Consider the following 14,020-nt stretch of genomic DNA (forward strand, 5'->3'; position numbering starts at 1 on the left):
GCGATAAAAAGTTACGCAATTGTCATTCCGATTATTTGCGCCGACGTGTATCTTTGTCCTTTATCCTTATTATTATTAGAAAATAATATATATTGCAAGTAATTCAGTTCGTCAAATATCTTGTGTTTATTGAATAATTTATGTAGGAAAATAAAAAGTGACATTTTGTCCAGTTTGACTGAACGCTCAACAGCCAATCGGACCATAGTTCGAGCTTAAAACACAACTGTGGAATACACTTGTGGACGCGTAACCGTAACGTATGATGACGTGTCTCCACATACCACGTGGATAGATACATATGACACGTTGCCTCCTACTCTCCCGGTCGCATCACCAGCTTGCGTTGGAATCGTCTGCTGTTTGTCACACGTCGCAAGCTGTGAATGGCCATTTGTCCGTTGAGCGTCTTATTTGCATGTTTACAAATTACGAGTGAAGATCAGAACAAGCTCCAGAGGTATTTGATACATTTTGCACCAAAGGCCTGCGTAACTGGAATTGAAGAAACGAAAAGAAGAGGTTCTTTCCTTGGACTGTTTGCGACAAAAGCACATAAACAATGGTGAGCATAATGTTTCGAACGAAAGTGTACGATATTTCTAAAGTAATATCTGTTTGTAATATCTTTATCTCCTTTTCTTTTCTTCTCAAAAGCCTGCTGCACCTAGTGCTACTTCCGTCGGCTCGGCTGGACGATCGCCCAGTAAAGCCATAGCACCAAGAACAGGTGGTAGTGGTACTGTTAGGCAAAGGAAAACTACTGTGACCTCTTCGGCTAGGAATAGAAATACAGGCACAAGTTCCGGTGGCATGTGGAGATTCTATACAGACGATTCACCTGGTATCAAAGTGTAAGAAGTTTATTAAAAGTTTCATAGGTTGTTGCGATAGTGTATTCCATATGTGCATTGAATACTAAAGAATCTATAATGTACATTTTACTTGTTAATGTATTTTTACTATCTATTGTAAAAAATGATAGAAAGATATATTTTATATATTTATACAAAACATTTTTTAATTATCTCTTTTTAGTTACGTATTAATAATAACTATATTTTTTATAATTGATTTATTTCTATATAATTTCCATATGTTTGATACTTTATTAAATGTTAAAATTATTCTGTGTTGCAGAGGTCCTGTACCGGTACTTGTAATGTCACTTTTGTTCATTGCATCTGTATTTATGCTTCACATTTGGGGCAAGTACACTCGAAATTAGAATTAAGTACAATCTAGTAAGATTGGAAAAAGTCAAGCGATGGACTGTGCAAAATAAATTAACATCTTGAGCATAATATGCAGATTTTTATATGTTATCAAGAAAAGGTGAATATATATAATACATCATTAAAAAAATTATCATAAAATTCATTGTAATGCTACAGACATCATTATTGTTATATATGATGAAAATGTACTCAAACTATGGAATAATAAGATTAAGAGAGTGGAGTCTTTTTTTACATAAATCAATGAATAATATGTATTGTGTAAAAAGTGTGAAAGTATTTAGTTTGCATTTGTAATATTAAGGATATAACAATATATATATATGTAATATTACAAATATAGTTTATTTTTATCCTTTTTAATTTAATGATATAAGTCAGTTTAATCTGAAATGATATTTTTATGTTTTTTGCCATATAAAGTTTTGTTCCATTAAATCTTCTGGTCAAATAGCAATCTTTTCCAATATTTGAGTTCAATAATGAATATTTGCTGCATATATAATTCCTGGAATATTCAAGTTCAGGTAATCAAAGAAACTCAAAGTACAAAATAAAATTTAAATAATGTCTATGTGACAAAAACAGTTATTAATCAAATTTTGTTCTTTTAATTGCTTCAATTTGTCATTAAACTAATATAGTTATTCTTTTACTTGTGTTATTCAGAAACACTTGGTTTTTGCATTGGAAAGAGCAAATATTTCTTAAAAAAATATTATCCTGTATATATCTTTATCTTTTTTTTAATATTAAAAATTATTTTTTCTAGTTTGTAAATATATCCTTTGTGTTTTAATTTTATTTTTTAAAACAATTGTCTTTTTCCGCGAAAATACTGTTGAGTATCAGTTGAGAAATAATTTTCTAAATTTATTCATATTTATTTATATTTTTTTAAGGAAGAGACAATATCGTAAAAATTGATTTTGAACAAATTAAATTTAAATTAACTTTTTTAGGTTCTCTAAAGAAAATCATTTAAATAATCTATATATATATATATAAAGGAGATAAAATACATGTTATAAACATGTGGTAATTTGATGTAGGTTTTCTTATCAAGATTTCTTATATTCGAATTACATGTTCACTGATAGATATTTATTATATCCTAAATTCTTAATTTCTTTGTACACAAGTGTAATCCATGAATATATATATACATATATAATCGATGCTCTTACGTCCATTATTACTAAAAATGTTTCTGCATTATATCCTTCGCCAGACATTTTCAGCGAAGCGCCGGCGCATCTAATATTGATTTTTGGCTCGATGGACCGAATTGCATTGCGACACTCCCGAACAAGACAGGCAGATAATCGCAATAAAAAAATACAGTAAAAAAGATCATTTAGAAAAACATGTATCATACCAGAATTGGACAAACAAGCGATACCGAGATTGAGAAATTGCAAACAAGTATAGAATAGAAATAATAGAAATTAGGATGTGAGGAAGGCGGCAAGATATAACGAAAAATAAGAAAAAATTAAAAAAATTAATTAGAAGGGAAAAGAGAGAAAGAAACATTCTCTGCACTGCGATTAAAAAGATAAAATCTATTCAGATTATTTTTTATATAATCAGCATGAGAAAATAATATGCACAGAGAGAAATTGATCAATCACATGTCTCTTTAATATAAAGGAAGCTATATCATTTCATTCATATCAGATTTAATTTTTTGTGTGTGTACATTACAAATTTGAATAAAGAGATGAACAACAAAAAATAAATAAAATGAATAGAGATACGTGATAAAACAGAACGAAAGGAGAGAAACAGACATAGTGCGAATCAAGAAAGGAAATGGGGTGAAGGACGCAGAGAGAAACATATTACGAGAACAGGGTTGGTGGCAGGGATGCTAGAAAGAAGGGGGCTGATGGCAGAGCCGTTTCAAAGTGCTCAGGCGCCCTTGGCTAAACTTCTTAATAATACAGAGAACATATATCTAGCAGCGTACATACAAGTCTCTCTATTAAAAGCAAATAAATCATTAAAAGAGGAGAGAGGCAAGATTATATGACAGAAGAATATCTGATATTTAAAAAAATATAATATATAAGACATTTATAGACGTTTAAAACAAATCATGATACATATAAAAAATCAATTATATTCAAATAATTTTAATTAATTAAAAGAAACGAATCTAAGACTACAGTCTGCTTAACCCGTGTCTAGTGCAGGTATCCCAGGATGATGTCAGAGGTGTCTTTCGACCTGCAAGTTCCGCGGAGGAAGCGTGCGCGCTGGAGGAGCGCGCACCGCGAGACCGAGAGGAAGGGAAAGGTATCTACAGGGGCGATTCCGTCCACGACGAAGGGGACGAAGGGGCGGAGAGGTGTCCCGATGTGTTCGCGGGGGGGATGTTCGAGCATCTCCGAACTCCGAACCGCGGACTCACACGTGATATCGTCGTGCGGGAGTGCGCGCCTCGTTTTAGACGCGCGGTGACATCGAACTTCCTGTTGGTCGCTTGCCGCCCAAGCGGAACGAAGCGTCGGGGCGGCAACACGCGCGTCCCGCTGGAAAACCATCGCGAGATGCGGCTCTCCTCGAGAGAGGTAACTCTCCGTGTCCTTCTTGTTTGAATTTTCGAAAATCGAGTCGTATTAAAAATCACTCGTCGTCCTAAGAACCTAGGAAGACGTGCAATATTGATAACGTTATTATTAATTGTGCAATTGTTTAGAATTAAAGATAAAGTCTCTCTTTTGATTTGTTTAAGTATTTCGCTGATAAAATTATGCACGGAGATCTCTCTGTGCTCTCTTGGATGTAGATCTATCCTAAATCGTTTCGTAAGAGAACAGCTTTCAAGGTAATTTTAAATTTATAGACGCTGGAATGTTCTCAAATATTATTCAAAATATTGCTGCCAAGAAAGATGTGTACAGAGAATATTATAAATTTCTTAGTAAAATTTTTTTTAAAAAATATCCTGGTATTATTTATGGATACATCCTCAACGCAATCCGTTAACGTTTTCCGCATTGCGGAAAGCGTAATATAACTACACGTTCGATATACGAACGTTTTGTTTATCTGGAGCACGTAACTTGTTAATTTGCCAAAAAAGAAGATCAAATGCTGTATGAATGTTTACTTTTTCAATGCCAATTTTATTTGCATTTTCATAAACCTATGCACAAATTATGTTTAAAAATATATACGCCTGATTTATATAGTAAAGTAGAGATATAAGCTTTTTCTTCCCTTTTGATTTCTAAAACATTAACGTTATATAAGGAAACTAAATTAATATTTTTCTTGTATATGCATATACATAATTGTAACAACTTAATACGGATAGTCACAAGATTAATCGAAATGGAATTGTAAAGTATCTGATCCATATCCGGATAATAATCCGGATTAAACCTAGATTAGTGAGTCATTGTTTCTTTGTAGATTATAAGCCTGCCTGTAATACGGATGAAGGAAAGAAATATTTAATTAACACAACTAAATTTAATTATTTGTCGATATTTTGTATTTTTATTTTCTTTTAATAACCGCAAGCATACTTTTTTTTTTAGTTTTAAATCGTAGTTTAAAATTTTATTCTATATTTTAGCATTTTCCTTTGATCGAGAGATATTTATAAGTTTTATGCGAAAACACAATGTACATGTATAATTAAAATAAAAAATGAAATTGATAAATTAAATTAAAGATTGTTAAATTAAATTTAATTAAAATAAAGATCAAACGTGAATAAAAAGAGACGCGAGACAATCAATTGATATCGGTGCAGATAATAAACTCGCATATTTTAGGATCTGAGATAATTTGTCCGGCGGTGATTGACACGTTGTCGAGGACACGGTATGGCGGTCGACATTTTGGACGAGGACCATCTCGCCGTGAGTGCGATCGTGACCGTCGGTATGCAGCTGATTTTCTTCACGATCGCGGCCACCTTTCAGTTGGATAAATTGACAGACTTTGCCGGCGGCACCAACTTCATCATCCTCGCCCTCCTCACTTTCTTTCTCGGACAAGTGGGCAAGGTACATCTCTAACACTAGAACTGGCACCTCTCACTGTTCTTTCGTGCACGTGCGACGCATATGCGAGCTCGCACGTACGATAAATAAAATCCGGGTCGGCTGAATCAAATGATATTAAAATACACCGGATATTTACGGAAGCGCGAACAAACTGACAAGTTATACGATGACGATCATAATGAACGGGGCAAATATATGGTTGACGCGTACCAGGTGGCCCTCTGCTAAACTACTGTATAGACTAAACCGGATATTCTCTCCTTTCAATTTTTTACCACAGAGAAAAAGCTCTCGACATCGAGAATCTCTGAAAAAATTTAACATTACGAAAAAAAATAGGTGGATTACGAATTAGATGAAGATGCTATCACGTATTGTTGCATTAATTAGTGTTTGATTAAAAATTTATATTAACATTATTCTTTTATTGTAACATAAACTAATAATATAAATATTTAATAATAGTTATAACTGCAAAAAATATAGATATATTTACAAGTCGGATTTACATTTGTAAATTATATAGACCGATTTTTTTCGAACAAACTCACATCCTGAACATCTATGGGAAATATATTGTAGATATTATCATAAACGATTTTGTCCTCGATGAAAAGCCGATGTTATAAATAAAATGATAAGATATATTTAATATTTATCGGATGACCTATCTACATATTTTTTTTACAACGCTCGCGTTTTATTTTAACACATCTGGTTGTTAAGTGTGCGAAAATCCATTAATAAAATAATATCTTGTATTTCTCTCTCATGTAGACGTACGACAGCCGACAAGTTATGGTAACTGTGTTTGTGTGCCTGTGGGGTGTGCGGCTTTCCGGATATCTCTTATATAGAATAATCAAGATTGGTCGTGACAAAAGATTCGACGACCGTCGTAGCAACGTGATCCGTTTCGCCGTATTCTGGACATTTCAGGTGAAATAATTCACGTAATATTTCCTGCAATATTATGCAAAATATTATGCAAAACCTTTTGCGACCGCTCTATTTTCCTACGCTTAAAGATGATATTATATAAGGCATCGATGGTGTTTACAGGCTGTGTGGGTGTACGTTGTCAGTCTGCCTGTGATAATAATCAATTCTCCACGTCACAAAATACCGCCAGCTCCAAAGACAATGACGACACTTGACAGTGCCGGTACGGGTCTCTTTCTAATTGGTTTACTGGCCGAAACCTACGCCGATCTGCAAAAATTCGCCTTCAAACAGGATCCAGTAAATAATGGCAAATGGTGTAACGATGGTGAGGGAGATTAGTCTCTAATTTTATAATTTTACATAGTATTGGAAAAATTGGATAAAACATAAAAAAAAAACAATAAAATATATACACGAAATTAATTGAAAATTTAAAATTAAAATGTAAAAGATTATATTGAAAAGAATTCATTATCAAAAATATTCCTTTAAAATTTGCATTTGATCTTAATTATTTTTAGGGTGCGGCAGTTTCACAGTGAACCATGCTACTTGCCAGATAATTTGAGATGCATTATTTCTTTAAATATTAATAGAATAAAAGAAAGATTTAGTTTAGATTAAAGAATTGTTATACGTGAAGTATATGCGCTTTAATGCATATCTCGCTCTGTGAAACCTCGAAAGAATTTCTATACTCACTTATTATACATATAATTATTTCAATTAATATACAAGTTAACGTTTCTAGGACTTTGGAGGCTCTCACGGCATCCAAATTATTTCGGCGAAATCGTTGTCTGGTGGGGAATCTTCATAATATCCTTAAACGTTATTGAAGGAGCGGAATGGGTGGCTATCGCTTCTCCGATCTTCACAACGTTTATTATTTTATTCCTATCGGGGATGCCATTATTGGAAAAAGCGTCAGATGAACGTTACCGGGAGTGAGTATCATTGATAATTTTTACGATTCTAGACAAATAATTGTTGACAATCCTAAGTATAATAATAAAATAAATATGTATTGCAGATATCAACTTGTTTAAAAACTTTAAGATGAAAATTTTAATATATATAATCTTATAATTTAAAAAAAAAAACATAAGAAAGTATTTAAAGAGGCAATCATTTTTGTGAAATTAAAAGAAGAAAAATTTCGATTAAAGATAGATTTATCTATTTTATATGTGAAGCCCAGCACATTATAAAAATGATTTTAATACTTTTACAGTAACGCGGAATATCGCTACTACAAGCAGTCCACGTCGCCGCTGATACCGATACCACCGGCAATTTACGTGGAAGTGCCGGGTTTCCTCAAGTTCATCTTCTGTTGCGAATTCCCCCTGTACGACTCCTTGGATGTGAAACCGCGATCGGCTGTCACCGAATCAACGTCCATCAGCCTCGCGGCGTCCACGTAGCTGTAGCTACACGCCGGACGTTCAAATTCCGAGTCCGGCGTGCAATTGACGGCTACGACAGCTACTACAGCTACGACCAGTACAGCCTTCTAAGTGTACTTTACTTCAGCTCTCGGTGGTTCCCATCTGTCCGCGAAATACTATCTCAACGACCGAATTATATAATTTCCAATATGATGTCCTCTTAAATCGATATCGGTACTTCGTAAGAGACGTATTTCGTACGCAAATCTGCTTGATCAAGCACAACAAATTCGATATGCGGGCACCGATTTGAACAGATCGCTTTTTAAGATGAAAAGGCTTAAGACAAAGTATTATTATTTTTGTAACTAAAAGTCCTTTCTGGAGAGAAGCGTAAATCGTACCGGCGACTTTTTGTATAGGATCGAACGGTGAATGTGAGAAAAAAAAGTAATTATTTTTGTAGCGATATTATATGGGTACCAATGTAAAAAGAAATAATAGTTTGTTGACCAATTTGCAAGCATCGTTCCTATACGACAAGTCATTAAATAGTGATTTCATTAGCAGTTTGATAGCGATTTCATTTCATTGCACGTATTCAAACTTGTTTTTAATACAGAATTGACTTGGAAATCAATATATGATAATTTGTACATCTAAAGTAATATCTAGACTTTAAAAGAAGTCGTGTAAAAATTGTATCTTAAATTGTATAAATGAATAATATTATATATTGTTCTAAAAATGTAGTTTTGCCGAATTAAATTAGACTATCCATATTTGTCGTTAACGAAAAATATGTGTCTTAAATATTACAGGAACGAAATTTTAAAAAGATTCGAATGTAAAATGTATCGGATAAAACTGCATAGTTTTTAAAACTAATAGTATAATTTCTGAAATCAATCTGTAGAGTTTGCGATCGAAGAAGATTGGATACTCTCATGTATGCGTTTGTTTAAGACAAAATAATTGGCAAAGAACAGAGATTGAAATGAGAAAAAGAATTATATGTATAATATTAATTCTCGCAACTAATTACGGAATAAGCAATATTTATCGCCAAAGACATCAATGATGAATGTAATAAAATTATCAGTTACCTCGTCATAATCGCTATCTCTTCCGTTTTTTAGTACATCATATAGGATGCTTGCGAAGAAATTTAGATGCAATACAAATGTGATACATTTACGTGTACGATTCTTGTCCCGTGGCTTTCAATCAAATTATTGAATTGTAGCAATATTAAACATATCTCTGTGCGAAATAGAACGTCCTTAAAATATGAAAGATATCTAAAAAAAAAAAAATTAATTATGAAAGAAATCTATAAAGCATATATAGAAATAATGAAAATTGATGCGAATAAAATGCGGATTCCTTACGAATTAATGATCCAAATGTTATTTCTCTCTATTTCACTGTTATGTAAGAATCTTTAAAGTTTAGATAATAAATAACAATTAATTCTCCTGATATTTATACTTATTGATTGCATGTATACTTTCCTTTCGTACAATATGGTAACATGAAACGCAAATTATATCGATAATGTCTCTTAAATGAAGAGATTGGACAATGGACCGCGCAATAAACATTGGCAAATTTCGTAAAGTTCACTTTATATTTATAAACACATTTTATTTGTTCGTATGTATATCGTTAATAAATGGTGATATAATAATGACAATGAAATGTATAGCGCCGAGCATAAAACGAGCAGTCATATTATAATTATTAATATTCCTCTTATAATAATCTTACTGTATTGGGTGGGCCTATATATCTACTGTGCTTGCAACGTTATGGTCTTGTCCAAATGTTTCTTTCATTCTCTAATTTATATTATTTATACGTACGTAATAATCCATAATAATATGTAACCACAGGTGAAAACATATGCGTCGTTCTATAGGTATAAACAGCATCATCCACTAATCTTTTTTTCCACTTTTTCCTTTACGCGCGTGTGTATATATATGTGTATGTGTGTGTGTGTGTGTGTATGTGTGTGTGTGTGTGTATGTGTGTGTGTATGCGTGATCCATAATCGTTATTAATATAATATAGTAAGTTACTTAAATTGTAATATATCTTCGTGTCTTCGTGGAATATGTTCAGCTGCCGTAGAAAAACTACTGCAGCTGCTAACACATTTGTTCGTAGAAAAACTTCAATTCCCGTTATACATCAAATGTCGATTTTCGATGCGTGAAAGACACTTTGTATTACGCAAGGTAATTTCATTATCATTTCTTAACACGTTCGAAAAATCGTATCAATAAAATACGTGGGCAGCACAGTGTTTTGAGTACCAAAGAAAAAGAGATCAAAACATTACCTGTGCCTCTTCGCGAAGAGAGAAAGGAAAAAAAATATAAGAATATATAGGGAACACAAGGATTCGATGGACGAAGGGGAAAAGGAGGGGACAAAATATTACGATTCCGCTATACGAATGGCATCTTCCTCCCGTCCGATCTAAGTCCGACTGCATTCGCGCGCGTCTACGTAATAGATATATTTATATAATATACAAATAATATAGCAATAATAATATGTATACCGTTCATCGCGGTTCTAGTATATACTCCCATGTCTAAAATACATCATCGCGAAAAGATTGCAAAAAGAATTCCATTATTCTCGTACAAAATATAGGAATAAGTATCGTCGTTGAAGTAAAATTTGATTACGCGCGCTTGATGATGCTGAAATGCAAACGGAATTGCGGCCATACGGAAGAATGGATATCGAGAACTACGTACGACGACTTGTCAACTCCATTTGCATTCTACATTAGGCTGTCTGAGGACATCCGTTGCTAGTTGGTCAATTGGCGTGACTCGACTTCCGATTAAATTGTTTAAAAGAACACGAGAGAAGCAATTCAAGTCACAATCGATGACCTGATACTTGTTTCCGTGTAAAGACGTCGTTTCATTTTCTTATTATCATTATTAATATTATTATTGTTGTTATTCTTATTAATATTATTATTTTAATATTAGTATATTAATATTAATATTATCGTAATTAATAATGAAAGTAGCGAATCACCAATGAACCGACTATAAAACGCAACGGTATCTCCTCAGATGATTTTAATAGATAATTTCTCATTGATACATCATTAAAAATCTTTTAAAAACTTCATGTAACGCGGTGAGCGAAAGTAAAAAATGCGCGGATATATGTATAAACATAAAAAAACATATGGACTAAAAGAAAAAAATTGCGTTACGTTGCGCACAGAACGCAAGGTAACTATACACAGCAAGGATCATCGAGAGAAGCGAAGTAGGCAAGAATCGGTGTGATCCAACTCTCGCTTCTTCTTCTTCTTCTTCCTCTTCCACAACTACTTGTATCTTATAGCATACGCTATATTGCATTTGGCCACTGTCGATCAAGACCCCAGCTGCGTCAGACTATTGCAGTTCGTATATTGCAATCCTACGTTTCTAATGACTTATGAGATAGCCCCGTTTTTCGTTTGTTCTTAGCAGAGCAGAGAAAGGGCGTGGGTTAAAGAGAGTAGTCGCTCCAGTCGTGTGTGTTTCGAGTGTGTCAATGTGAAATAACGCGTGACGCGTATTGAACGTATATAAACGAAGTATTAACATTATGAGTCTATTAATATCTATACGTATAAGTAGAGAGCTCTAGTCCAGAACTTTATCTCTCTTTCTTGCTTTTTTCCTCTCTTTTTCACATACACACCCATGCACACTCTCTTTTGCTCCTTCTTTTACTCTCTTTCTCTCTCTCTCTCTCACATAGCGCGCGCGCACACACACACGCACGCACGCACGCACATATTCACACAATTACACATACATACAATCTCTCACTTCCGGTATCTCCCTTCTCTCCTCATGCTTTCTATACCATTCTCGTCTCTCCAACATCGTTACATTTTCGCAACCACGCATACGCATACGCACATTCTTGCTCATCATCAACCTTCCTCTGTCTCTCTCTTTCTTTCTTCTTTCTCTCCGTCTTTCTCTCCCTCTCTTTCTCTCTCTCTCTCTCTCTCTCTCTCTCTCTCTCTCTCTCTCTCTCTCTCTCTCTCTCTCTCTCTCTCTCTCTCTCTCTCTCTCTCTCTCTCTCTCTCTCTCTCTCTCTCTCTCTCTCTCTCTCTCTTTTTCATTCACCAACACTCTTCGCCTTTAAATCACTTATTACTTCCCTCTACAACGAGACCGCTTATTTGCCATCTTTCTCTTTTTCTTTGTTCTCATCAACCTCCTTGTCCTTCTCAACTTCTTTTTCCTCCTTATCAGCCTTCTCTTTGTCGCCTTCTTTCTCCTCCTTAGACTCTTTGGACTCCTTCGCCTCTTCTTTACCCTCCTTCTCCTCCTGCTTTTCAGGCTTCGGCAGATGCGTATTCATATCCAGACTGGAGCAGATTTCATCCCAATCCGGGAAGCATCGTTCCTTGACGCGCGAGCAATGGCCGACCAGGTTGGGACAGTTCTCTACCATGTAATCTCGCAGGCTGTAGGGCGTGTCTTTGTCGATGTATAAGATTTGAGCGAGATGCGCGAACGCTACCACATCCATCTGCACAAATTCGTTCACATAAATAATGAATCATAAAAACCGTCGAGGCGGATTCAACTATATAAATTTTTTTTAAATATTTATAAATTCAACATTAATTTTTTTAAATATAACTCACTAAAATTATTTTTAAATTTATTATCGTTCGAATAAAAAAGCCATTATTTATTTAATATGATATTTTATTTTTCGATATTAAAAAAAAAAAACAAAGCTTTTTGAAGATCAAATTTAAAAAATATCTCAAAATAAAGCTTTTTCACTATAACACTAAGCTCTGTTTTATAACACGAGTGTTCAAGGATATTCATCTCTGATATCGGCAATTACAAGTAATTGCTATCGGTTACACAAAATGTATATGCCTAACGTATTATCGTGTTGCAAAATACGAAATGTCTCTCTCAGTTGCAATAGATAATATGTTTACGGATACTTACGGTAGTCGGCTCGTCCCCGAAGAAGAAGGGCTTGTCGGCAAGCGTGTCCGAAAGCACCTTGAGATCGGTGCAACCAAACTGAGACACCTCCTCCGGACTATGCACGCCCATTCCTTGAGCCTTCACTTTCCTCGCACCCTGCAACCAATCCAACTACCATCTCACTACAAATGGTCACGATGCTTTGTTCTACGTTCGCGTTTCCCTGTCTCGATAATATACCTCAGCTACCACATTCATAGACATCTATGGCCACAAGCGCAGCGGTGTGCACTCCAAACGAGTACTATGAATGATTCTAGGGATAGCATGAAGTAACACTGTGATAACGTGTAAGCAGCGAAACTTGGTCGAAGTAAAATCCAAACAAAGGTTATTATTTTTTCGCATCTACTAGCAAATCTTAATAGACATTTAATCAACTCTTTTGCATTTCACTTTGACAAATTTGAGCAAATTTCAATACAGTCATTTTTATATTCCATATTAAACAATTCCATCTAGACAAAAAATATATCACCTCGACCAGGACTCAATAGTTAAATTAGTTGTCGACGATATGATATGGCTTAAAGCCTAACACTTTTAATATCGAGAGAAATAGAAATATGTGCAAATATGACAAAACTACCATTAGTATTTACACGAATGCAACTGTGCACATGCATAGCTAATCACAAATGTGGAATCGTGCGTTTTGAAAAATACGAACAAGTCGAGAAAAACTTTATTTTTTTTTTTTAATTTTTTTTCCATACAACACACATCATTATTATATGCATATATAATTATGAAAAATACAATTGTGGAATATAATTATGAAAATATGTAAGTAAGTTATACAAAAAAAAAAACGTAAAGAGATGCGAATGAGTGATTGCAATTGAACGGTTACTGACTGTTAAATGTGAGAATTATCATTCAATGATCTAACGTCCAAGTTGTATGCTAGGTCACACCGATATCACACGGCAAACGATAAGCGAAACTTACCTTACGTCCGAACGTGAGCTTGAAGAAGAAGTTGAGAATCGCATTGGGTATACGTGATCCCAGAGCAAGCTGCAGATTGACCTTGTAGCCCTTTAGCACTTGATCCAAATTCTTTGTGCGCCAGCACGCGACAACCCAAACGAGATGATTTTCGATCATGGATATCATGGCGTGGGAGACGCTTCGCTGTTCGGATGTGAGACCGGCGTCAAGATCCTTGCCAAATTTCTGGCTCAATTCCCGCAGGATGATGGTGCTATCAGCGATCTCCTCGCCGTTCAGTTCAACGAACGGCAGCTGGCCCTTCTTAGAACGGAATTTCATCTTGTGATCAACATTCTGAAACCAAACCAGATAAATTGTCAGTACGGTTGATAATTTACGCAAAGCGTAAATTAATTTTAATTTTAATG

At 34.5% G+C, this 14,020-nt stretch overlaps 3 protein-coding genes across 4 annotated transcripts in view; 2 read left to right on the top strand and 1 right to left on the bottom strand.

Annotated features, from left to right (window-relative positions):
• Positions 1 to 284: 284 nt before the first annotated feature.
• Positions 285 to 1,515, top strand: Sec61beta (Sec61 translocon subunit beta). Its single transcript, XM_072893021.1, has 3 exons — positions 285 to 565; positions 658 to 854; positions 1,141 to 1,515. Exons 1-3 carry the CDS (start codon positions 563 to 565, stop codon positions 1,226 to 1,228), a joined length of 288 nt encoding a protein of 95 aa, XP_072749122.1. The 5' UTR covers positions 285 to 562; the 3' UTR covers positions 1,229 to 1,515.
• Positions 1,516 to 2,311: 796 nt separating this feature from the next.
• Positions 2,312 to 9,649, top strand: LOC140666142 (uncharacterized). Its single transcript, XM_072893020.1, has 6 exons — positions 2,312 to 3,814; positions 5,030 to 5,263; positions 6,041 to 6,202; positions 6,326 to 6,533; positions 6,960 to 7,155; positions 7,443 to 9,649. The coding sequence occupies exons 2-6, from the start codon at positions 5,081 to 5,083 to the stop codon at positions 7,633 to 7,635; spliced, it is 942 nt and encodes a 313-aa protein (XP_072749121.1). The 5' UTR covers positions 2,312 to 3,814; positions 5,030 to 5,080; the 3' UTR covers positions 7,636 to 9,649.
• A 91-nt stretch (positions 9,650 to 9,740) lies between these two features.
• Fax (failed axon connections) overlaps positions 9,741 to 14,020 on the bottom strand; it is a 29,522-nt gene continuing 25,242 nt past the window's right edge. The window contains exons 2-4 of one of the 2 annotated variants that reach the window (XM_072893019.1): positions 13,608 to 13,946; positions 12,615 to 12,752; positions 9,741 to 12,174 (exon numbers count right to left, since the gene is read on the bottom strand). In XM_072893019.1, the coding sequence (XP_072749120.1) occupies positions 11,818 to 12,174; positions 12,615 to 12,752; positions 13,608 to 13,946 (834 nt within the window). In that variant the 3' untranslated portion in view covers positions 9,741 to 11,817. Of the gene's footprint in view, positions 12,175 to 12,614; positions 12,768 to 13,607; positions 13,947 to 14,020 lie in introns of both variants that reach the window. The other variant, XM_072893018.1, reaches the window with a different exon arrangement.

This window comes from Anoplolepis gracilipes, chromosome 5 (assembly GCF_047496725.1).
Source record: "Anoplolepis gracilipes chromosome 5, ASM4749672v1, whole genome shotgun sequence".
In the NCBI taxonomy this organism is placed as follows: domain Eukaryota; kingdom Metazoa; phylum Arthropoda; class Insecta; order Hymenoptera; family Formicidae; genus Anoplolepis; species Anoplolepis gracilipes.